This window comes from Phoxinus phoxinus, assembly GCF_949152265.1.
Source record: "Phoxinus phoxinus genome assembly, chromosome: 16".
Taxonomy (NCBI): Eukaryota; Metazoa; Chordata; class Actinopteri; order Cypriniformes; family Leuciscidae; genus Phoxinus; species Phoxinus phoxinus.
In genome coordinates, this window is record NC_136891.1 from 4,826,875 (window position 1) to 4,850,161 (window position 23,287).

General features: G+C 38.2%; 2 protein-coding genes across 3 annotated transcripts; one reads left to right on the forward strand and one right to left on the reverse strand.

Moving 5' to 3' along the window:
• Positions 1–619: 619 nt before the first annotated feature.
• adcy3b (adenylate cyclase 3b) lies at positions 620–21,582 on the reverse strand. 2 transcript variants are annotated; one of them, XM_079584824.1, is made up of 20 exons: positions 20,824–21,582; positions 18,702–18,851; positions 12,485–12,618; positions 11,602–11,713; positions 10,945–11,072; positions 9,766–9,924; positions 9,503–9,671; positions 9,357–9,428; positions 7,500–7,597; positions 7,240–7,401; positions 7,024–7,111; positions 5,582–5,698; positions 5,113–5,384; positions 3,784–3,865; positions 3,529–3,687; positions 2,684–2,830; positions 2,469–2,585; positions 2,243–2,369; positions 1,642–1,766; positions 620–1,303 (listed from the first exon to the last, which is right to left on the reverse strand). In XM_079584824.1, exons 1-20 carry the CDS (start codon positions 21,442–21,444, stop codon positions 1,127–1,129), a joined length of 3,216 nt encoding a protein of 1,071 aa, XP_079440950.1. In that variant the 5' UTR covers positions 21,445–21,582; the 3' UTR covers positions 620–1,126. The 2 variants fall into 2 exon arrangements, with proteins under 2 accessions (XP_079440950.1, XP_079440951.1); XM_079584825.1 differs by lacking the exon at positions 1,642–1,766 and having other exon boundaries at positions 1,148–1,303.
• Positions 13,390–15,215, forward strand: LOC306983948 (uncharacterized protein). Its single transcript, XM_079584828.1, has 3 exons — positions 13,390–13,857; positions 14,010–14,292; positions 14,420–15,215. The coding sequence occupies exons 1-3, from the start codon at positions 13,520–13,522 to the stop codon at positions 15,065–15,067; spliced, it is 1,269 nt and encodes a 422-aa protein (XP_079440954.1). The 5' UTR covers positions 13,390–13,519; the 3' UTR covers positions 15,068–15,215.
• Positions 21,583–23,287: the final 1,705 nt, after the last annotated feature.

Here is a 23,287-nt window from a genome sequence, read left to right on the forward strand (position 1 = left end):
AAATTCAACAAGAAGGTACTAACGTTTGGCTCTGTTTAATGTACCTTGTCACGAGTCATTAAATCATTCTTCTCATTTGGTCAAACAATAAAACACTGGGAATGGCATTAAAAGCTGCTAAATCACAATCTACACACACACACAAAAAAATCCACACACATTCTGAGAGCCGTAACAATCTGATCTATATCCAAAATGTTCACAGAGTATACATGAGACAAACCGAATGCCATGAGTGAAATGTGCGTTTATAAAAAAGCATTAAAATATCAGAGAGTTTGCTGGGATTGAGCTAGACCTGGAGATGTTTGACTATTAAAAATGCAATTAGCTTCGGTAAAAAAACAAACATTCTGACTACATGTCAATAGTAATATGGTGTTAGTGTGATGTATAAGCTATATGTAAAATAAAAATAGAATAAAACACTCTGCCTTCTGTTGATGCTCATAATGTAGGCCTACATTCCCCATGTTCTGTTCAAAAGATGTGTATGTGTTTGTTCATGTGTATAATGCCTTTAATCGGACAGTTTATGAGAAGTGTTGTTTAGCTCCTGATTGTGTGTGTTTTTGTGTCCACAAATGAATATAACAGAATTTACATCATGGTCTATTTTATGATTCATACTTCTTTTATGTGCTTAATATAGCCAACAATTCAACGTTCAATTCAATTCAAACGTTTACTGTAATCTATGAGCCCATCCTTATCATATGAACGCATACGTTCTTTATCAGCATTTTTTTTTTTTTACTAAGGGAATGTGTATAAAGTATGAAAACACAACAGACCAGAGGGTGTACTTTTGATCTGTTGCAATGACGGAAAGTGTGTTTTTAAAATATAACAAATGATGAAAAATTCGCAGTTAATACAACCTTTGGCTGTGGATGCTTCTGAATTATTATTATATCTTTTTTTTTAATGTATCTGTTTCACAGCTGTAGTGCTCATTTGGGAGACACGGGTTTGTGTCTCCTCTCTGTCCTCAATAATTTACTGTCCCCTTTCCTTTTTTATATCAGTAAAAAGTGGAAAAGTCACAACATAACAAAATATAAAATAAAATGTCAATGTCCTAGTCTTCATTGTTCATGAAGTTCATGAACAATGTTCATTCTTCTCATGATTTGTCTAGTATTTGATGTGGGAGAGAGACTGCGGTGGTCTTTGCGACAGGTTTGTCTTTGCCCTTCATGAAGAAAGTAAGCAGTTCTCCTTTTCCTTTCACGAAGATCGGTCCTCTTCTGACGAAACGGAAACCATACTCCTTCAGGATGTTATAGCAGTCCTCCACCACCTGGGGCGCACCAACACCATCAAAACACACTGTGAATATTTATAATATGTTCCTTGAAGTCAGTTCCATTAGGCTAGTTTTGCATCCGAAGTATGAGTACGTTAAGACAGAGATGTTTTAATAGAATCTCTAAATTACATTTCTGTCGCAAACTTCTTGTGTTTTTGTGAAAAACAGTGTGGGAAAATATGCCAATATTTGACTATATGTTTTGTTAAAATGTGTGTATTTTAATATAATTTATAGCTATATTGGCCAGTTAGTTTTAAATCACTTTTTAATTATAAATATATTTACTTTAAAATATAAAATAAATAAACAAATAAAACGTATATCACCTGTATGTTACCCATAACCCCAGTGGACTCCATACGACTGGCCACGTTCACAGTGTTTCCCCAGATATCAAAATGAGGTTTGCGCGCACCAATTACTCCAGCTAACACACTCCCCTTATTCAGACCTGACAATAAAACACACACACACACACACACACACACACACACACACACACACACACACACACACACACACACACACACACACACACACACACACACACACACACACACACACACACACACACACACACACTGTACAAACTGTATATTCTCTCCCCTTACACCAACCCTATCCTTAAACCTACCCATCACAGAAAACTTGAATTTTTACATTTACAAAAAAAAACGTTACTTAGTATGATTTATAAGCTGTTTTCCTCAATGTGGCCAAAAATGTCCCAACAAGGACAAGGATTTTGGATATTGCCATCCTTGTGGGGACATTTTGTCCCAATAACATAGGTTTTACCAGGACATAGGTTTTTTTTACAGGAAAAAAAAAACATAATTTTGTATGATTTATAAGCTGTTTTCCTAATGGGGACCAAAATAAATGTATATATAAAAGTAACATAGGTCTGTATTTCTGTTCACTGACCTATGCGAAGCATGAAGTTATTGAATGACTGTTTGTTTAGGTTTCCAAGTATGTCTTTCATAGCCAGCGCGAAGTCTGCCAAATCAGCGAAGTGTTGCCAGCGCTCCAGGATGCACTGATCCTCTATCTGTATCACACACACATCATCATCATCATCATCATCATCAGTATCACCTACTCCACTGTTGTAAGCATTATGCGCTGTAGAGTGTGTTGAGTAGCGCACCTTGCGGTCGGCGTATCCGTTAGTGTTGCTCTCCGGCGTCACGCCTGAAGCTGCCATGTATGTGCTGCCGATGGTCTTGATCTTCGTAATGTGGCGAAACTCAGTGCGATCCAGAAGCTACTCAGAGTCAAAAAACACATCACATGATTTTAAAGAGAATTTCAGCTGAACAAATGATGAGACATATAAAAATATAAAGAGCAAGAGACACTCACACTGTCAAAGTCAGAGATGATCTCATTAAGGATTCGGAGGCACTCTATCCCTCCATTGTTTATACCCTCCTCAGTGTAAAAGTCAGCGAAGTTGGGAATAGAGGCGAATATCACGCCGATCTCATCATACGACTGACTATAAAGTTCCTGCAATAGACAAATAAACATCAATATGCACATTTATTAAAGGAACACACTGACTTTTTGGGACTTTAGCTTATTCACCCTATCCCCCAGAGTTAGATAAGTCCACACATACCCTTTTCATCTCCGTGCGTGCCGTAACTCTGTCTGACGCACCCACCGCTAGCCTAGCTTAGCACAAAGACTGGAGGTAAATGGCTCCAGCTAGCATACTGCTCCCAATAAGTGACCAAATAACGCCTGCGGAGTGATTAGCGTAACACTAGCAAACTCTCTGCTCCTCACCACAGGGCTTCTCGCTGCGAGCAAATCACTCCGCAGAAGTAGCAGTGTTTCGCCTTCTGAGAATATAGTTCCCAGTATGTATACGGCTAGAAGATGGCTGTGTCTCATGTGACCTTGTTATTTGTACACGCTGTGACTATACAAATCACAACATGTAAATAGGAAAATGTTGGCGTTATTTGGTCACTTATTGGAAGCAGTATGCTAGCTGGAGCCATTTACCTCCAGTCTTTGTGCTAAGCTAGGCTAGCGGTGGGTGCGTCAGACAGTGTTACAACACGCACAGAGATGAAAAGGGTATGTATGGACTTGTCTAACTCTGGGGGATACGGTAAATAAGCTAAAGTCCCAAAAAGTCGGCGAGTTCCTTTAAGGTCTAAACGCATTACTCTGTATTCAGGAATAAACTCCCATACCTCATCTCGCTTCTTGGAGCCCAGGAAGTGTTTGGCCACGTGATCAGGAAGCATGTTAGTGACCAGCGCCTCGTTGTACGTTCTCATTTCGTACACCTTCTCCTTCTGATCGTGCACCTCAACCTTCCACAGAAACAGCTTACGGGACTGTCGTTCCACCTGGGAGAGAGAGGAACAAGAAATGACATGCTAATAGTTATAAAAAAACAGAGGAGAGGAAATTAATGTACATTTTTAAGCTGTTATCAGACATACGTGGCGTGCAAAGTAGTAGAAACTCATCATCATGATGATAATCATCACGGTCAGCAGATATCTGGTGGGAACCACTGAATATCTAAAGAGCCACAGAAAATAATGAAAAAATCAGGTATTAGCCAAGACAACTTTTTCCACTTTTGTGAGCGGCATTTCAAACGCAAAAGCATTTAATCACTAAACTGGGTGAAAAAGCAATAGAAATACACTATATAAAAAAAATGTGCTGCTGTATTTAATTAAGTTTTCAATCTCCTTTTTGTGTAAATTTGGCTCATTGTGCCTGATTCACAAAACTCTGTTTAAAAGACATGTTTGTGTATTGTTATTGATCATAGCAGCAGTAAGTAACTCAGTAAATAGTGGTCGAATGATGGAGAAGAGCATCAAAAGAGCATTAGAGCATATATATAGACACAACAATTATTCTTAGTTAATTTCCTCTTGAATTCTACATTTAAAAAAAATCTATGCTATATACTATACATTAGCGTTCAGAAGTTGCTTGAAAAGAAATACTTTTATTCATTAAGTGTTCAGTGAATTAATCAGAAGTGACAGTAAAGAAATGTATAATGTTACAAAAGCTTTATATTTCAAATAAATGCTGTTCTTTTGAAGTTTCTATTCATCAAAGAATCCTGAAAACATGTATTGAGGTTATTGATAATATTAATAAGAAATGTTTCTTGAGCATCAAATCATCATAGAATGATTTCTAAAGGATCGTGTGACAATGGAGACTGGAGTAATGATGATGCTGAAAATTCAGCTTTGATCACAGGAATAAAATGACATATTTTTTCAAATAGAAAACAGTTATTTTAAAATGTAATAATATTACTGTTTTTACTGCATTTTTAACTCTTTCCTTGCCAGCCAACTCCAGCATTTTTGATAATTTTTTAAAAGACAGAACAGAGCCTCTTCTAATAAACAAAAATAAACCCTGTTTTTATTCTAGCCTCATGCATACATTTTTATATCAACAGCCAAATGTGGGTAAGTTTCATAAAAAGATTTTGAACCAAAAAGATTTTGAACCAAAATCTGAGAAAATATATATATTTTTTCCTAAGACTACAACGTGCATAAGCAATGCTTCTAATGCTTGTTTCTGCTTCTTTTTTGCATGTGTTTTGATATTCAGTACTCTTTCAGAAGATGTGTAATAGCGCTCCCTACTGTCTAACAGTGAAAACACGGAAAAGCCGGACAATTACGTCAATGGCGGGGAAAGAGTTAAGAGACTTCTTATATTTTGTGTAAATACAGCACTCTTCGAGTATTCAAGTATTTCTGGACTCAAGCTTGAGCTCGACTCACCTGTAGTCCAGGTAGCGAATGAAATCGTAGATTTCGTAAATGTACATCCAGCTGTGGATGTTAACAGCACCTGTCACTATGGTAACCAGCAACATGAGCGCCAGCTTGACGACATGGCTGAGCTGTACGAGCATGACGGTTGCCACCAGCGACAGCACTGATATGTATCCGTAGTGTTTGGGGTTCTCGGCACATCCGCCGTCACCCAGAGACTCGAGCGTCACGCCGGAGGTGGAGTTCAGGAGCAACAGGGGGGGCTGAACACAGCTCAGCTAACGGAAAATGACAAGAATCTGACATTGAATCTTTAAAAGCCTAAATTTCATAATTGAATTGAAAAATGCAACAGAACTGCACTAGTCAGGCTTCCAACTTGGAAATGTGGGTGCATGACATCCTATAAACATGCCAATCACAGTGAATAATAATAATAATAATTGGAAAAAAGGTGAAATGTGTTTTATCTCACCATATCTGCCACTTCAGCCATGGTCAGAACAAATATGGCGGCCATGGCCCATGTGTTACGAGCCCAACGCGTGCGGTCGATCCACAGCGAGAAGGACACCAGCCTCCGGGAGAAGATCTGATACACACACATCACAATATTACACGGATGGTCTTGAAGCATCAAACTTACTAAAATCGAAATAAAAATAAACTAGTAAAATAAACTAATCTAGATAAATAGCTAATAACTATATATCTTTATATAAATTAGATAGAGGTTATGTTTAGTTTTATTGTGTTTTGGTTTTATTTTCTCTTTTTGCCTGTGTTATTGTTAGGCTGTGTCTGAAATCGCCCTTAAACAGGGCACTATTTGAAGGGACAGCCATTTGTAGTGGTGTCCGAAACCATAGTGGGCATTATCAAGGGCACTCATTCAATCCCACAATGCACTGTAATAGCGAGTCTACAACCGATGTACGCTAGAGAATACCCATAATGCACTGTGAGAGCCGTGCGTCGAATGAATTCTCGCGTCTGACCATAAGATGGCGCGCACAGGTGAATCATCCATCCATCCATCCTCCAAACCAATGTGGGTACAGCGTAATATCATACAGGTATAAAATCATTTTTAATTGATTAAATTGTTCAATTAAGGTTTATACATACTATCCATGACACAGTTTAAGAAACTATGCTAAAGCGGCAACCCTTCCGGCACACTCAATTCGAAATAAATTCACTCACTCGTTTTCATTCACTCCCTTAAGTGAACTACACTAGTGGACTAATTTAGGGAATAGTGAATGAGGGTATAGGGGGAGATTTCGGACACAGCCTTAGTTTTCATAGTTACTCATTAGTTCCACACCGGTTCTCAGTTCTGTTGATTACTCTGTGTGTATTTAAGTCTCGAGTTCTCACAGTTCTTGGTTTGGTGATGTTTGTCATTACGTTTTACGTGGTTGTTTTGCTAGCTTTTCCCTGTGATCTCCTGAGTGTTTCCCTTTGGATTTTGGAATGATTAAAGACTGTTTTGTTGATATTCCTGAGTAGTGATGTAAAGTCCGATTCATTTCCGCAAACCGGTTTTAAAAAAACGATTTATTAGTTCCTTACGTTATCACGCAATGAGGTCAGTACGCATTTCTTTTCTAACAACTCAGAGTTATGTTATAATATACAGAATATATATATATATAAAACATTTATATTGATCTATTTTAATATATATTATTTGTATGATTTTTAAACATGTAAACTAGATTTATATATAGGCCTACATTTTTATAGTTTATATAATAATGTTTATAGTTTATATATGATATATGTATTTAAAATATTTCAAATGTTTTTGTATCATTTTAGAGATGAATCAAAAATTCATAGGTAATATCCCATTCATAGGTAATATGAGTGCACCGTCTTTGTATATCTAAAGTCTTTGGTTGAACTCACTCGAGGAAAGACGGCTGCAAGTGAACACAGAGTCAGAATCAGAAGTAACAGCTCACCAACAGCCAGAGTCACGTAATTCACAATCAACCTGTCAGAAATCAAGCAGACATGTAACATTATTACACAGCAGAAGTGTTCGTTTTAATAAAATGTTACATGAGGACATTGATACTGATATAATTGATCAGTAATTCATTATTCATGAGCTTCACTCACTGAGGATCTATGAGCATTTCCATGGCTGAGGTGAAGATCAGAACCACACAACAGCAGCTGAACGCAACGCCCGTCTGTCTCTCCTTCTCTAACGAGTAACGAGATTCCAGATCTGAGTCTTTAAACCTCAGAGAGAGAACAGCCGTCTTCCTCTCCTCCAGACTGAGAGAGAGAGAGAGAGAGAGAGAGAGAGATGGTGATGTGAGACAGAGGCATAAAAGCCAAACCACTGGGTTCAAATCAGAATAAACGGTCATTACGTCTCCTCTCTCTCTCTCTCCAGCAGAGCTTTATTCAGCAGTTGGTTCAGGTGCTCGTCTTCCAGTCCGTCATCTGTCATACTGGCCAACTGTAGCCGCTGAGAAACCACACGCACAGGTCAAAGGTCAAGACAGACAGACAGACAGACAGACAGACAGATTGACAGACAGACAGACAGATAGATTGACAGACAGACAGACAGATAGATTGACAGACAGACAGATAGATTGACAGACAGACAGATAGATTGACAGACAGACAGACAGACAGACAGACAGATAGATTGACAGACAAATAGACAAATAGATTGACAGACAGTCAGACGAACAGACAGACAGACAGATTGACAGACAGACAGTCAGACGAACAGACAGACAGACCGACAGACAGACAGACAGACAGACAGACAGACCGACAGATAGACAGACAGATAGATTGACAGACAGACAGATAGATTGACAGACAGACAGATAGATTGACAGACAGTCAGACGAACAGACAGACAGACAGACAGACAGACAGACAGATAGATTGACAGATAGATTGACAGACAGACAGTCAGACAAACAGACCGACAGACAGACAGACCGACAGACAGATAGATAGACAGACAGACAGACAGACAGACAGACAGACAGACAGACAGACAGACAGACAGATAGACAGACAGACAGATAGATTGACAGACAGTCAGACGAACAGACAGACAGACAGATTGACAGACAGACAGTCAGACGAACAGACAGACAGACCGACAGACAGACAGACCGACAGACAGATAGATAGACAGACAGACAGACAGACAGACAGACAGACAGACAGACAGACCGACAGACAGACAGATAGACAGACAGACAGATAGATTGACAGACAGTCAATCTGTCATACTGGCCAACAGTCAGACGAACAGACAGACAGACCGACAGACAGACAGACCGACAGACAGATAGATAGACAGACAGACAGACAGACAGACAGACAGACCGACAGACAGACAGATAGACAGACAGACAGATAGATTGACAGACAGACAATCTGTCATACTGGCCAACTGTAGCCGCTGAGAAACCACACGCACAGGTCAAAGGTCAAGACAGACAGACAGACAGACAGACAGACAGACAGATTGACAGACAGACAGACAGATAGATTGACAGACAGACAGACAGATAGATTGACAGACAGACAGATAGATTGACAGACAGACAGACAGACAGATAGATTGACAGACAAATAGACAAATAGATTGACAGACAGTCAGACGAACAGACAGACAGACAGATTGACAGACAGACAGTCAGACGAACAGACAGACAGACCGACAGACAGACAGACAGACAGACAGACAGACAGACCGACAGATAGACAGACAGATAGATTGACAGACAGACAGATAGATTGACAGACAGACAGATAGATTGACAGACAGTCAGACGAACAGACAGACAGACAGACAGACAGACAGACAGATAGATTGACAGATAGATTGACAGACAGACAGTCAGACAAACAGACCGACAGACAGACAGACCGACAGACAGATAGATAGACAGACAGACAGACAGACAGACAGACAGACAGACAGACAGACAGACAGACAGATAGACAGACAGACAGATAGATTGACAGACAGTCAGACGAACAGACAGACAGACAGATTGACAGACAGACAGTCAGACGAACAGACAGACAGACCGACAGACAGACAGACCGACAGACAGATAGATAGACAGACAGACAGACAGACAGACAGACAGACCGACAGACAGACAGATAGACAGACAGACAGATAGATTGACAGACAGTCAGACGAACAGACAGACAGACAGGTAGATAGATAGACAGACAGATCTCACCTGTGTATCTGACTCCTCAGGTATGTTCTTCATTGATGTGCTGCTGCCGCTGGTTTCTGTGGTGTTGATCACCTGAGGAAAGTTTCAGAAGAGTTTGAGATGAGAACGACAGATCAGAGAATATGAATGAAGCTCATGATACTCACTGTGCCGTTGCTCACTCCGTTTGTTTTGTGTGTTTCTTTGGACAAGCGCACCAGGTACGTGTCAATGCCTTTCTCCAGAAGATACTCGCAGCGTTCTCCTCCACTGCCCTCCTCCAGCTCAAACTCGCCATGCAAACAGTCCTTTGTGCTTTGAGAGATGTGCACGCGCCTGCAAACGCAGCAGAAACAGAGTCATCCACACGGTAATTCAACAAGAAACTAATGGTTTAAATTCAGTTGTAACAGATTTGAGTTGATCTCACCCAGGGATTCCCCCTGACTCCATCTTGTTTGCCACCGTAACATCAGTGGACCAAACGTCAAACTGCCAGCGCTTCTGTCCCAGGACCCCCCCCAGTACGGTTCCCGTGTGCACGCCGACACGCATGTCCACTCCCGTCTGAGTTTTTTCACGCACGTAGCTGAACACAGGTGAGAAGCAAATGTCTGTTTATAGCTGATTCATTCATTTTATTCAATTATAACATCTATAATAACTTTCTTTTAATTAAAAAAAATATATTTGTATTTAAATTTTTCATATTTTCATTAATACATTGAATATATAATGTAAAATATAAATATGTAAAAATGATTAAACAATATATAATATAAACATACAGTATATATATATATTTCTATTGATCTATTTTGATGTATATTCTTTGTATGATTTATGTAAACTAGTAAACTAGATTTATATATAGGCCTACATGTTTATAGTTTATATAATAATGTTTATAGTTTATATATGATATATTTATTTAAAGATATTTAAAAAAAATCTTAAATGTTTTTGTATCATTTTAAAGATGAATAAAAAAGCCTTTGAAATTATACAAAAATAAGATTTTTTTTATAATATATAAATTAGTATGTAATGTACCATCAAATGTAACTAAAAGTAGTTATATATATACAGTAGAATACAATTTTAATAAAAATCCTATTTTATCATTGTAAACACTCTTTTCATGTAGTCGCGATGTTGTATTGTGTCATGTTTATCAAAATAAAACTGATTAAAAAACGTTGACTCCACTTCATTGATAGTATCTATAGGCTTATGTTGAACATTATTCTTCTTCAAACAGAACGCTGTATGAAGAAACACATAAAGTTGAATGAAAATGTCTCTGAAACATCTGTGTATTTGGCAAATATTGCATTTATTTAACTTCAGCTGTGGTAAAGTATGCAAACACCACGTGAGCGGTCACTACAGGAACCAGAAAGTGTCCGACTTCACCTCCTCCCCGCCTGCACGCGGCAACTCTCGCCGATCGGTTACATCCAGCCGCAGCCGATGTCGAACACACCTAAAGTGTCTCATATATTACAGATAAAAGAAAACCCCTCCCATATGGCATGCACAGTGGATAAAGCTCCACCCAGTGATTGGATACTGCAGGTAAAGCCCCTCCCAGTGGGCGTGTACTCACGAGATTGCGTCCACCATAGACAGGCCCATCATAATGGAGCAGGCCGCGTGATCTTCACGGTAATCTGGCAAACCGCAGATACAGTAATAACAGTCTCCCAGAATCTTGATCCTCAGCTGGTGGTGTTGCTGTTAAAACATACAGTCAGATAAGAAATAAAAGTGCCTTGCCATAAGAGCAAATAAACTGCGTGTGGAAGTGTCAGTGTTTCTTGTATCCTTAAAGGGATAGTTCACTTTAAAATTAAAACTCTGTCATCATTTACTCACCCTCAAGTTGTTTCAAACCTGTATGAGTTTCTTTTTTTCTGCTGAACACAAAGGAAGATATTTTGAATTTTGTCAGTAACCAAACAGTTAACTGGTCCCATTGACAGCCATAGTATTTTTTTCCTAATATGGAAATCAAGGGGACCAGTTAACTGTTTGGTTACTGACATTCTTCAAAATATCTTCCTTTGTGTTCAGCAGAAGAAAGAAATTCATACAGGTTTGAAACAACTTGAGGGTGACCTATCCCTTTAATACTGGTGATTATATACACATTTGTACCATGCAAATTGCCCATAACATATGCTTTTGTCCTCTTTATGTATTTTCTTTACAAGGTGGACATATATAAATGTTTAAAATGTGTGTGTTGGCTGTTTTTGCTCACTGCTGCTAGTTTGTCGAAGCGAGCAAACAGTTCGTTGAGTAGTTTGACAAGTTCTTTCGGAGTCACGGCAGACGACAGCTGAGTAAAACCTACGATATCTGCGAAGAGGATACTGGAAGAGACAGATCATTACATTAGTGTAAAGTCAGCCTTGTTTAAAGGTCCCATATTGTACAACTTTCTGAAGTTTTATTTTAGGTTTTGATGTCCTTAAGAATACATATTTGTGGCATAAGTACCAAAAAACATCTCAATATATATTTCACAGCTCCTTTCTCAGGAGCTCTGCCAAGAACAGGTTGAGTTTGGCCTGTCTACTTAATATTCATGAGCCTCTCTTCTGATTGGCCTGTTGTTTTCTGAGTGATGCACCATTGGTGGGGGTGGTGAGCGACTGAAGGCGGTGACTGAGTAGTTCTGACATCACATTTATACGGAAGTCACAATGGCTTGTGAAAAGGCACATCTACTTCATGCAGGCTGTGTGCATTTGTCTGTGGATCGACTGTTTTAAAACTTATATGGTAGTTTCATAACCCCTAGACCTCTGTTATCATGAACAAAGCCAGGAAATTTCAGTTTTGACATATTGGGACCTTTAAGTCAACATAAAATGACAACCTGTTTTTTTCCGTGATTAGCATTTCTGAATAAAACAATATATTTAGATGGAAAAATATGTAGGTTTATTTTTTATTATTTTTTTTACAATCATTAGGACCAATTTCTCAATTCTGTTTCATTCATGACTGACAACGCTGCAAATATGTGTATTGAACGAATCAACGGACAAATGTGGGTGAATCTTTTGGTGAACAGATTAAAAAGAAACACTGTGGTGAATCAAAATCCCAGCACTTGTGGTAATAAAATATTTTTTTACCTGACATTTTCGTGGCGGTACATGTACATGGTGTTGAACTGCTGAGCATCTGATTTCTGATGGGCTTCTTTTTTCATTCCCTGAAGCATCTCATCTGCTATGTGCTTCGGCAAGATGGACAACAACAACTCCTCCTACACACACACACACACACACACACACACACACACGCACACGCACACGCACACACACACACACACACACACACACACACACACACACACACACACACACTCACACACACACACACACACACACACACACACACACACACACACACACACACACACACTCACACACACACACACACACACACACACAGACAGACAGACAGACAGACAGACAGACAGACAGACAGAGAGAGAACCTGTCAAGTTTGGGAACATTACACATTTTTAGAATGTTTTTTTTTAAAAGAAGTCTCTTCTGCTCACTAAGGCTGCATTTATTTAATCAGAAATACAGTAAAAACAGTAATATTGCGAAATATAACTACAAATTAAAATAACTGTTTTGTATTTGAATATATTTTCAAATGTAATTTATTCCTGTGATGAAAGCTGAATTTTCAGCATCATTCCTCCAGTCTTCAGGGTCACATGATCCTTCAGAAATCATTCTAATATGAGGATTTGATACTCAAGAAACATTTCTGATTACAGTTTTTTTCAATTGCTTACACACTAAAATTAGAACTTTCCCACAATTAGCAAAACTTTACACTCAAGGAGCAAAACACCGGCCTAGATTTGCACAACTGTAAGCACATTGTCAGCTTCACACTTTTTGCAAAACATTACACACAGTGATTTGCAAAACACTAAACACACTTGTATGCATTTGACACAGAAATTTATCATGATGTCATTTCCTTGCAATTTCAAAGCAAAGGCTTTCAAATGAGCACACCCATGAACCAATTGGTTAAACACAGGCACCAGGTGTGCACACACACTGGTGCTTAATTGTAGACACACCAATCAGGTTAAAGCACTATAAAAAGGCAACAGGTAAGTTCACCTGTCTTCAACAAAAATGGATGGTGTCAGAGGAAGAGGGAGAGTGCGGATGAGAGGGGGAATCCAGAGAGTACCAGGTGGAGGAAGAGGCCAAGGAAGAGGAAGAGGAAGAGGGAGAGGGAGAGGGAGAGGGAGAGGAAGAGGAAGAGGAAGAGGGAGAGGAAGACCTGGAGGAGGGGTAGGACATGCACAAAGAAGAAGACAACCAAATCTGTGTAATGAAATTCGTGCTACAATTGTGGACCATGTAATAAACCACGGACTAACACTGAGGGAGGCTGGATTGAGAGTACAGCCTAACCTAAGCAGGTACACAGTGGCATCAATAGTTCGGACATTTCGTCAAGAGCACAGGTGAGAAACTTCTCTTCAGTCAACAGAAAATCCATTGCTTACTGCATGTACTATATCAACAGTACTGTATATGTACTCTATATTTTGGTACTGTATATATTCCTGTGTGTATCATTTTACAGTAAGCTGTGTATTTTGTTTGGCCAACATAGGATTGAACGTCGTGAACACCAAGGAGGAAGGGGCCCCATATTCACACAGGAGCAAGAGAGAGAGATCATAAACCTCGTTTTGGCCAATAATGCAATCAGACTTCGAGAAATTCAAGCCCATATTGTCAATGATCACCTAATTTTCAATAATGTCCAACAGGTCTCTCTGTCAACAATAGCCCGTATCCTTAAAAAACACCAAGTTGTGATGAAACAACTGTATAAAGTGCCATTTGAAAGAAATTCAGACAGGGTGAAAGTCCTGCGGCGTGAATATGTGGTGGTACGTTTTGTTCACTGACTGTAGTATTGTACTGCACACATAACCTTTTTACTGTACATGTAATTTTACTGTATAGCAGACCTACAGTATACTGATCTACACAATGTGATCTTTTGCTGTATTTCAGAGAGTTTTGCAAATGGATGCGGAGGAAGTCCCACATGAGTTTATTTACATTGATGAGGCTGGATTTAACCTGACAACAGTACGAAGAAGGGGAAGAAACATCATCGGCCACAGGGCTATTGTCAATGTACCAGGGCAACGTGGGGGTAACATTACCCTTTGTGCTGCCATTACACAGAATGGGGTCCTCCACCGCCATGCCAACTTGGGTCCTTACAACACTGAACTCATTCTTACATTTTTAGACAGATTACACAATATCATCACAGCAGCAAACCAAAGGGACCAGATGCAATACATTGTCATCTGGGACAATGTAGCTTTCCATCGTTCTGCTCTGGTTCAAAACTGGTTTCAACAACACCCACAATTCACAGTTCAATACCTACCACCATACTCCCCCTTCCTGAACCCCATCGAGGAGTTCTTCTCAACATGGCGGTGGAAGGTTTATGATCTCCGGCCCTATGTCCAGATGCCCCTCATTCAAGCTATGGAGGAAGCATGTGATCAAATTGAACCAGCATCCATACAAGGGTGGATTCGTCACTCAAAAAGATTCTTCCCACGTTGCCTTGCAAATGAAAATATAGCCTGTGATGTTGACGAAGCCCTGTGGCCAGATCCAGCTAGGCGGAGAGATGTTTAGTTTTTTTTTTTTAGTTTTTTTTTCGGTACTGAACTGGATATGTAATTTGTTACAGTATTACTGTAAGCTTAGAGTACAATGGTATGTTCAGTAATAATATATGAAAACTGGAAAATGTTTTATGAATATTTGTTCAGTATTGACTGACTTGAGTACATGAAAATAAATTATTTTCATCAGTCTGCACAATTGGTGTCATGTGGTGTTGGTGAATTTATTTTTACACTTTCTGTGTAAATGCTAAAAGTGTTTTAGGTTGAGCACAGGAGTGTTAAACTGATTCAAACAGAGTCAGACCATATGATGGTTGTGTTTATGTTATGACAACAAAATAAGGTTTTTATAAGACACTGTATAGTTTTGACAAAAGTGTTTCATTTTGCAAATGATCTGAGGTGTTGTGCTACTTTGGTGTAGTGTTGTGCTAATTGTGTGAAGGGTTTTGAAAAACCGGGCCCTGTTTTCAAAATTGTGCTTAAGCAATTGAAAAAAACTGTATTATCAATGTTGAAATGTCTTCTTCACTTTTGATCAATTTAATGCATCCTTGATTAATAAAAGTATTACTTTCTCTCTTTTTTAATCTTACCACAAATGTTTGAATTGCATCATTGTATCATCACAGAAATAAATAATTTTTTAAAAATATATAAAATAGAAAACAGTTATTTTTAATAATTTTTGTAATAATTTTTCAAAATGTTGCTGTTTTTACTGTATTTTTGATTAAATAAATGCAGCCTTGCGAACTAGATTCAGATTCAGTATTTTTCTCATTTGGTGGAGCATCAACAGGTGAATCTAATGTTTGAAAAAATTATGTGTTCTCTCTAGTTCAGGAACAGAAAAGTGATGAGGGATTTTGGGAGTTCGGTCGTAGCGCATTAGTCTCTTGATGCGGTTGCCATAGAGAGCTAAACCCGTCAGCTGTGCTCTGATTGGCTGAATGCACTCAACTCCCAGAAGCCCCCACTGCTGCTATGGCATTCTGAGATTGACGGGGTATCTGGAGACCATGTGACCACACGAGCAAGTCGGACAGAAAGAGATGCTCACAAAAAAGACAATTAAACCGGAGAACAGACAGTTTGGTGCTAGCGATTAAGGATTTCACTGAAACACTAACAGCAAATAATGGAACATGTTGCCAATGTGAATGGGGTAAGTTGTCACAAGGGGTAAGTGTTGAATCTGCCATTAAATTACAACATTTTAACAGTAAAACAATGATGAAGCACAATCCAGTTCAATAGCAAAAACATAAAAGGTAGCATACAAAAAATAAAAATCCCCATAAAAAAACAATATGCCCCTTTCAATATTGTTTGAATGGTCCAAAATAGAAAATTGACCAATGGTTTAGGTAAAGGGTGGGACTGTCACCAGCAGCAGATGGCATGAGTGTTTTGGAAAACATTTAAAAACAAGTTTCTATGTTTGAAATTCAGTTTTGTGAAGTGAGAGGACCAGAAATGACACTTCTCTAGATATGGAAAATTTGATTTTTTCCTTTTTTACCTTTTCCCCAAGACACACACACACACACACACACACACACACACACACACACACACACACACACACACACACACACACACACACACACACACACACACACACACACACACACACACACACACACACACACACACACAATACTTGCTGTAAGATGTCAGTCAGGGTTTTTATAGTTAGCTAAAATAAAAAAAATATTTAAAAAATCTGTAATCTAGGTCAAATTTTATAAAAATTTTAACTAATTTAAAGTATTAACACTTAACATTAAGATTTCATTAGATAACATTAGTTAACTACATTAGTTAACTAATAATAAACAATACTTCTTATTACAGTTTTTTCCAACTGCTTACACACAAAATCTTTTCATGTCACACAGTTTTTGAAACCTCTCACTCAAAGTGCAAAACTACACACCAAATCTCTATTTCTCAGCCTTTGACTCAATTGCTCAATTTATGCTCAATTGCAAAACACTACACGCAATTCTCGACCTAAAACACAAAAATCTAACAGGAAGTGACTTACTTTCCTTTTCCAAACACAACCAATCAAAATGTTACACTTATTCACCAGGTCACACACTCCTCACATGTGCAAACACTAATTGCTTTACTGATCACTAACCAATCACTGCTTTACTGTAGTATAGGCCTATAAATAGGTCAAAGGTCAGATGACCTGTTTTGAACAATGGATGCCAACAATGGACAGAGACCCCACACACACAATTGTGTTCTTTACTGTATTATAAAGAATATACTTTTGGTTTACATATGTTTATGGTTGTGTTGTATGCTACTGTATACAGTAATGTTTGGCCTGATACATATTTTCTGTTTCTACATGGCATTGGTGTTTACAGTGTACTCGTTCCCTCTCAGCAGATTACTGTCACTGTAGAACATTTTATTGAAGTGTAGATATAAGCCTATGCAAGACCAAAGAGCTTTAGATTTAGAACAACAGTGTTTACATGATATATCCAAAAATGTACTATTATGAAAGAAGTGTTTGCCATTTGATGCAAATGCTTCATTCTGACGTGTTTATGGCATTTTGAATGCAGTGTTACATCTTGAAGGAGATGTGAGGCATTTTGCATTTTGTGTGTGCAGTTTTGGGAATTGTGTGTAGAGATTTGAAAAAAGGAGACATAGCTTTGAAAACGTGTGTAAGCAGTTGGAAAAAACTGTAATCTTAGTTAATGATCATTTCTATCTGTACTAATACATTATTAAAAACAAAGGTTGTATTTGTTAACATTATTTGATACTCTGTGAACTAACAATGAACAGCTGTATTTTTATTAACTAACATTAACAAAGGTTAATAAATGCTGTAAAAATGTATTGCTCACTGTTAGTTCATGTTAACTAATGCATTAAGTAATGTTAACAAATGAGACCCTATTTTAAAATGTAACCATAAAAGCTGTAACAATATCTCAATCTGCTAAAATAACACTGTTGTCAGAACACAAATCAGTTTATTATAACGACCTTGTTTTCAAATAACGTAAAAGTTAATTTATTCACATCTAAAATTAAAATGTAAATTGATGTGAATGTGTTTTGTTTGCACCAAAAACTAAAATGACACACTGTTTTGCTATAAACTAACACAAATATTAAAACTGAACTGAATTATTGGTCTCTATGCAGCTCTTAAATAGCAAATAAATGTAAGTGTTTGGATGAACTAACCCTATTGCATTAACGAGCAATTTGATGAGATATTATTTATATATAGGGCTGATCTTAAAACTTAGTGTGACCAACATAAAATAATGTGTGATGGCAAATTTGGACTCTTGGGTCTTTAGTGTCGCTGCTGTCACAATAACAGCAGCCTGGGGAATGACTTCATTACTGCAATAAGAGTGGCAACAGAACGTGTGTGTGTTTGTGTGTGTGTGTGTGTGTGTGTGTATTCTGCTCAGATGTGCCAATAACAGGTAACAGGACACAAGGGCTCCAGAGCAGAGCTCCACCACTGAGCCCAATTAGAGCACCTCTGCACTTTCATTACTCACACACTCACAGACATGGATTAAGCATCCGGTCCACTTATTAGAGCGATCGTTTGTATTCGCAATGCATGTTTGCGTGTGTACCTGTTGTTGACCCTGTTCCTTCAGCGTCAGACTGACTTCCAGAGATTGTTTGGCCTCCAGGAACGCCGTGCGGTACTTACGGTCGGCCATGAAATATGACATCACGCCCACCAGCACAGCAGCAAAATACAGCATCAGATTCGCCACAAGCTACGAGAAACAACACACTCCTGCTTGAATATACACACACACTCCAGCGACACAGATCATTATGTTTGTTTATATGGAAAATAGATGTCTGAGTGATGTTTTTCAGCCTGTCCTATGACGTCAATGTAAAACTGTTTCTTACAGACACATATGTGACCCTGGAGCACAAAACCAGTCATAAGTCGCACGGGTATATTTGTGGCAATAGCCAACAATACATTGTTTGGGTTCAAATTATTGATTTTTCTTTTATGCCAAAAATCATTAGGATATTAAGGAAATATCATGTTCAATGAAGATATTTTGTACATTTCCTACCGTAAATATATCAAACATTTATTTTTGTGAGTGAACGCAGCACAATCGTGACCATAAATGCACAACTTTCTCAATGTTTTGATTTTTTTACATCCTCAGATTACAGATTTTCAAATAGTTGTATATCGGCCGAATATTGTCCTATCATAACAAACCATACATCAGTGGAAAGCTTATTTATTCAGATTTCATGTGATGTATACATCTCAATTTCAAAAAATGTATCCATGTGACTGGTTTTGTGGTCCAGGGTCACATATATCGTCACATTACATCAGATCCTTCTGTGAGCTCCACCTCCGTGACATGACACGTTTCTCTCGCAACCCTCAGGTGTCATAAATCACAGTTTAGAGACTGAGAGCATAATTATACCACAGTGCCACCACAGTATTGTTTATAAGGTTTGGTCATAAATTAGTTAGTAAGACTTTTTAAAGTGTTTGAAAGAAACCTCTTAAGCGCACCGCCACCATGGCTTTATTTATTTGATCAAAAATGCAGTAAAATTTTGCAGTACTTTTGTAAAATAATAATACAATTTAAAAGAACTGTTTTTCTATTTGAACATAGTTTAAAATGCAATTTATTCCTGTGATCAAAGCTGAATTTTCAGCATCATTACTCCAGTCTTCAGTGTCACATGATACTTTACAAATTTGCTTCTCAAGAAACATTTCTGATTACTACCAAATGTTAAATTAGAAATTCGGAATTAAATTAGGAAAGGAAATTATCTTTTGTAAATGTTACAAAATATTTATAATCTTTCTATTTATAGTCTTTCTCTCTCATTATACAATCTTTTGTAACATTAAAAATGTCTTTACTGTCACTTTTAATCAATTTAATGTATCCTTGCTAAAAAAAGTTCAATTTATTTTTTAAAAACATCTTACTGAATGGTACTGTAATTGTAAATTATATAAAATATATAAAAGTTTCCTATAAAATTGAAAGAAATTGTAATTTGATAAAATGATTTCATGTAATACGTTATCATGTGAAATACCATTTTGATATTACCCTTCACAAAAAGTACTGTGGCAGTAACAATAATATTAGATTTGATAAACACTGATAAAATTATCCCAATATATCTGAAAATGGTAATCACCTGTAAAGGACTTTATACTTCCTGAACTTTAGCCAGCTCCTTTGTTTCCTGTCTGCCATTATTGGACAAACTGATTAATCCAGGCGTGTCTGATTATTGTTGTTGGTCAGGCACACCTGGATTAATCAGTTTGTCCAATAATGGCAGACAGGAAACAAAGGAGCTGGCTAAAGTTCAGGAAGTAGTGCAGCTGTGCATAGAGTCCATAAAGGTACTGCGGTGATACAGTGGGACAAGGAAGTGCATTCAGAACCATGATATATAGGCCTAGCTATCTGTGGCAAGTCTCGAGTCCCACGGAGGAGCTCCGGAAGGAGAAAAGGCGGTTTTGCTGTTTCACCTCCTTCTTCCCTGAGCCTTTAAACGTTGTTACACTAACATCACTTTAAATCACTGTAAATCATTTCTTCACTTACAGAAAAGTTTTTTGTTTTTTTTGTTTAACTTTTCGTCCCTGTTATTTGAAGTACCTTGGAGTATCTGATTATGTAACCTGACAAAACAAGAAGTAGTCCAGTGTGAGTGTGTTTGTGTCACCTGTCTGATCAGCACTGTTAACTGTAGCTGATCTTGTTGTCTCTGCGCAACAGTGAACCCAAGCAGCAGAGTGTGCGCGCAACACGAGAGCGCGCTCAGGAGCGTGATGCGCGCGAGCGTCAGTGGGAGGGTGAGGAAGAAGGAGAAGATGAAGAATATCTGCCACCCGACCGTGTCACCGGCTTCGTGAAATCCCGCGAAGTTCAAACTGAAGTAGCACAGCACGTGGACCGTGATGAGCAGCCACAGCGCGTACGGCACGAGGCTCCGGGACACGGCCTCTGGCAGCAAACGGAACCGGGACACGATGTAGAGCAGAATATCCGAAACCAGTCCACCTGCCGCCACCGCGAGCGTGTTGAGTTTATCCTGAGAGTAAACAACCGCGCACATGATGATCACATAACTGTTGAACAGAGCCGCGAACACGACCAGCACCAGTAGCGTCTCCTGCCGCTGGCGCAGAAAATACGTCTGATAAACTTTCTCGAGAGACTCCGGGTTAAACTTAAGACGCATGAAACGCGGCAGAGACAGAGACTGAAACCCGTCGGAGCCACGCGTGTGCGGCTCCGCCACGGTAACCGTTACCGGACCGTCCTGGACCCCGTTACCGGACATACTGCAGCTCTAGTCAAGTTTTACGTGTAATAGACTACTGCTATCTGTAGTGGATCCGTCACGGCTGTCCGAGTTTATTCCGCTCGGGTTTGAGTTGAAACACACCGGAGAGGTTCAGTCTGTCATTCCTTAATGATCTCCGGCTCCGTTTCCATGACAAACACATCTCGAGCTGCTCTTCCACATCCTTTAATCACAACAAGAACGAAGCAGAAACAAAGCAAATTGGTTACAGTTACAAAAAATGGTGTTCATAAGTTATCATGTCATAACACTAATAAATAATTAACAATTTAATATTTAAAAAGTAGGCTAGGCACATAAATTTGCTTAGATTTTAATCGTATTTTCATAACAAAAACAGTGTTCATAAAAAAAAGAAAGAGTAGGCCTAGCGTTTGCCTCAGTCAAAAATAGCCTATAACTAGGCATGCGAGGTATCAAACTTTCATGTGATAATAATTGCTGAAGCTTTTATCACGGTAGGCTATAGGCTACGGTATTTTCACGATATTTTTTTTTAAAATGCTAGTCTACTATAACTGGTTTGATAACTTTTTTGTTATAACAAAAAGAACTGAACATTTAAATACAATAAAGTAGCCTAATACATAATATGTTTTAAAATAACCAAACGCTTCAAACACATTAAATTGCAAAATTATTATAATAAGAATTATTATAAAGAACAATATGTAGCCTATCACTTTACAATAAGATCTCATTAGTTAATGTTAGTTAAGTAAAAAAAAATTTAAGTATGAAAATAAATAGCATATTAAGTCTAAGTATTTAAGTATTCGGTGCTCCGAACAGCATTGCGAACACAAAAATCTGAATGGCTGTTTACCGTAATAAAATACTGTTCAGAAACAGAAAGTAGCACAGCTGCTTTGTTTACGGGTTACCAGCTGCATTTCTGCTGTTCCATCAGCGCCATCTGCTGTCAGAGAGTGAAAGTGCATTTCCGCCATGCGCTGCTCGTGCGTTGGGCTTGTTTATATCAGAGTGCGCAGCATGTGTATTGTCAATTTTAACTAGTTGATGTGAAAAGTATTTTAAAAAAAAATTGGAATAATTCATTAGGCCTATAGGCTATATAATTATTCACAGTAATTTGAAGTGCCCGCAATAACAATATTGTGCATGTTTATTATCGTGGTATATCGTATTACCGTATACCGGCACATGTCTACTACACAATGTAGTTGTGGTCTGACTAACTGTGCCAAAAAAAAAAAATCACTAGACCAACACGGATATGATTGTATATACATTAAATTGGTTTAAAGGGATAGTTCACCCAAAAATAACAATTGTGTCAGTATTTATTCATCCTCATGTTCCAAACTAATATGCTGTTACTTTTCCCACTGAACACAAAAATAGAAATGTTAAGGATCTTTACACAGAATTTGCCATACAACAGCAACTAGGAGCTGTCAAGCTTTAAAAAACAAACAACAACAAAACAAAAACCACAAATGTATCATAGTCCATAAAAATGCTAAAATCTAAGTATGTTAGCTACTATTCAATTTGACAAATAAAAAGTGAATAAAATTGTATCTTACCTGATTAAGGTGGAAACTTGATTTGTTAGGCTCCCACCCTTATTGTGGCAAAAGACTAACATTTCCTGTTAATCTAAGCCCCCCCGCCAAAAAAAACAAACATTTTAAATTAAAACTGGATTATATTAACTGAGATGTACAATTACTCCTTCTGTTAAAGGCAAATATTCCATATTGTAGTTTTGATAAACAATCCATGCGTCACTTGAGGTTTTCTAATAATCTTCATGTCAAACTGTTAAATCAACACTGAACCTCAGCGACAAACA

Coding starts and splice junctions, on each gene's coding strand:
- LOC306983948 (XM_079584828.1), top strand. CDS start 13,520: ATGGATGGTGTCAGAGGAAGAGGGAGAGTGCGGATGAGAGGGGGAATC. Junction 13,858..14,009: donor ACATTTCGTCAAGAGCACAG/GTGAGAAACTTC, acceptor TGGCCAACATAG/GATTGAACGTCGTGAACACC. Junction 14,293..14,419: donor TGCGGCGTGAATATGTGGTG/GTACGTTTTGTT, acceptor GCTGTATTTCAG/AGAGTTTTGCAAATGGATGC.
- adcy3b (XM_079584824.1), bottom strand. CDS start 21,444: ATGTCCGGTAACGGGGTCCAGGACGGTCCGGTAACGGTTACCGTGGCG. Junction 11,073..11,601: donor GCTTCGACAAACTAGCAGCA/GTGAGCAAAAAC, acceptor ATGTTTTAACAG/CAACACCACCAGCTGAGGAT. Junction 9,925..10,944: donor TCTATGGTGGACGCAATCTC/GTGAGTACACGC, acceptor ACCTGTGTTCAG/CTACGTGCGTGAAAAAACTC.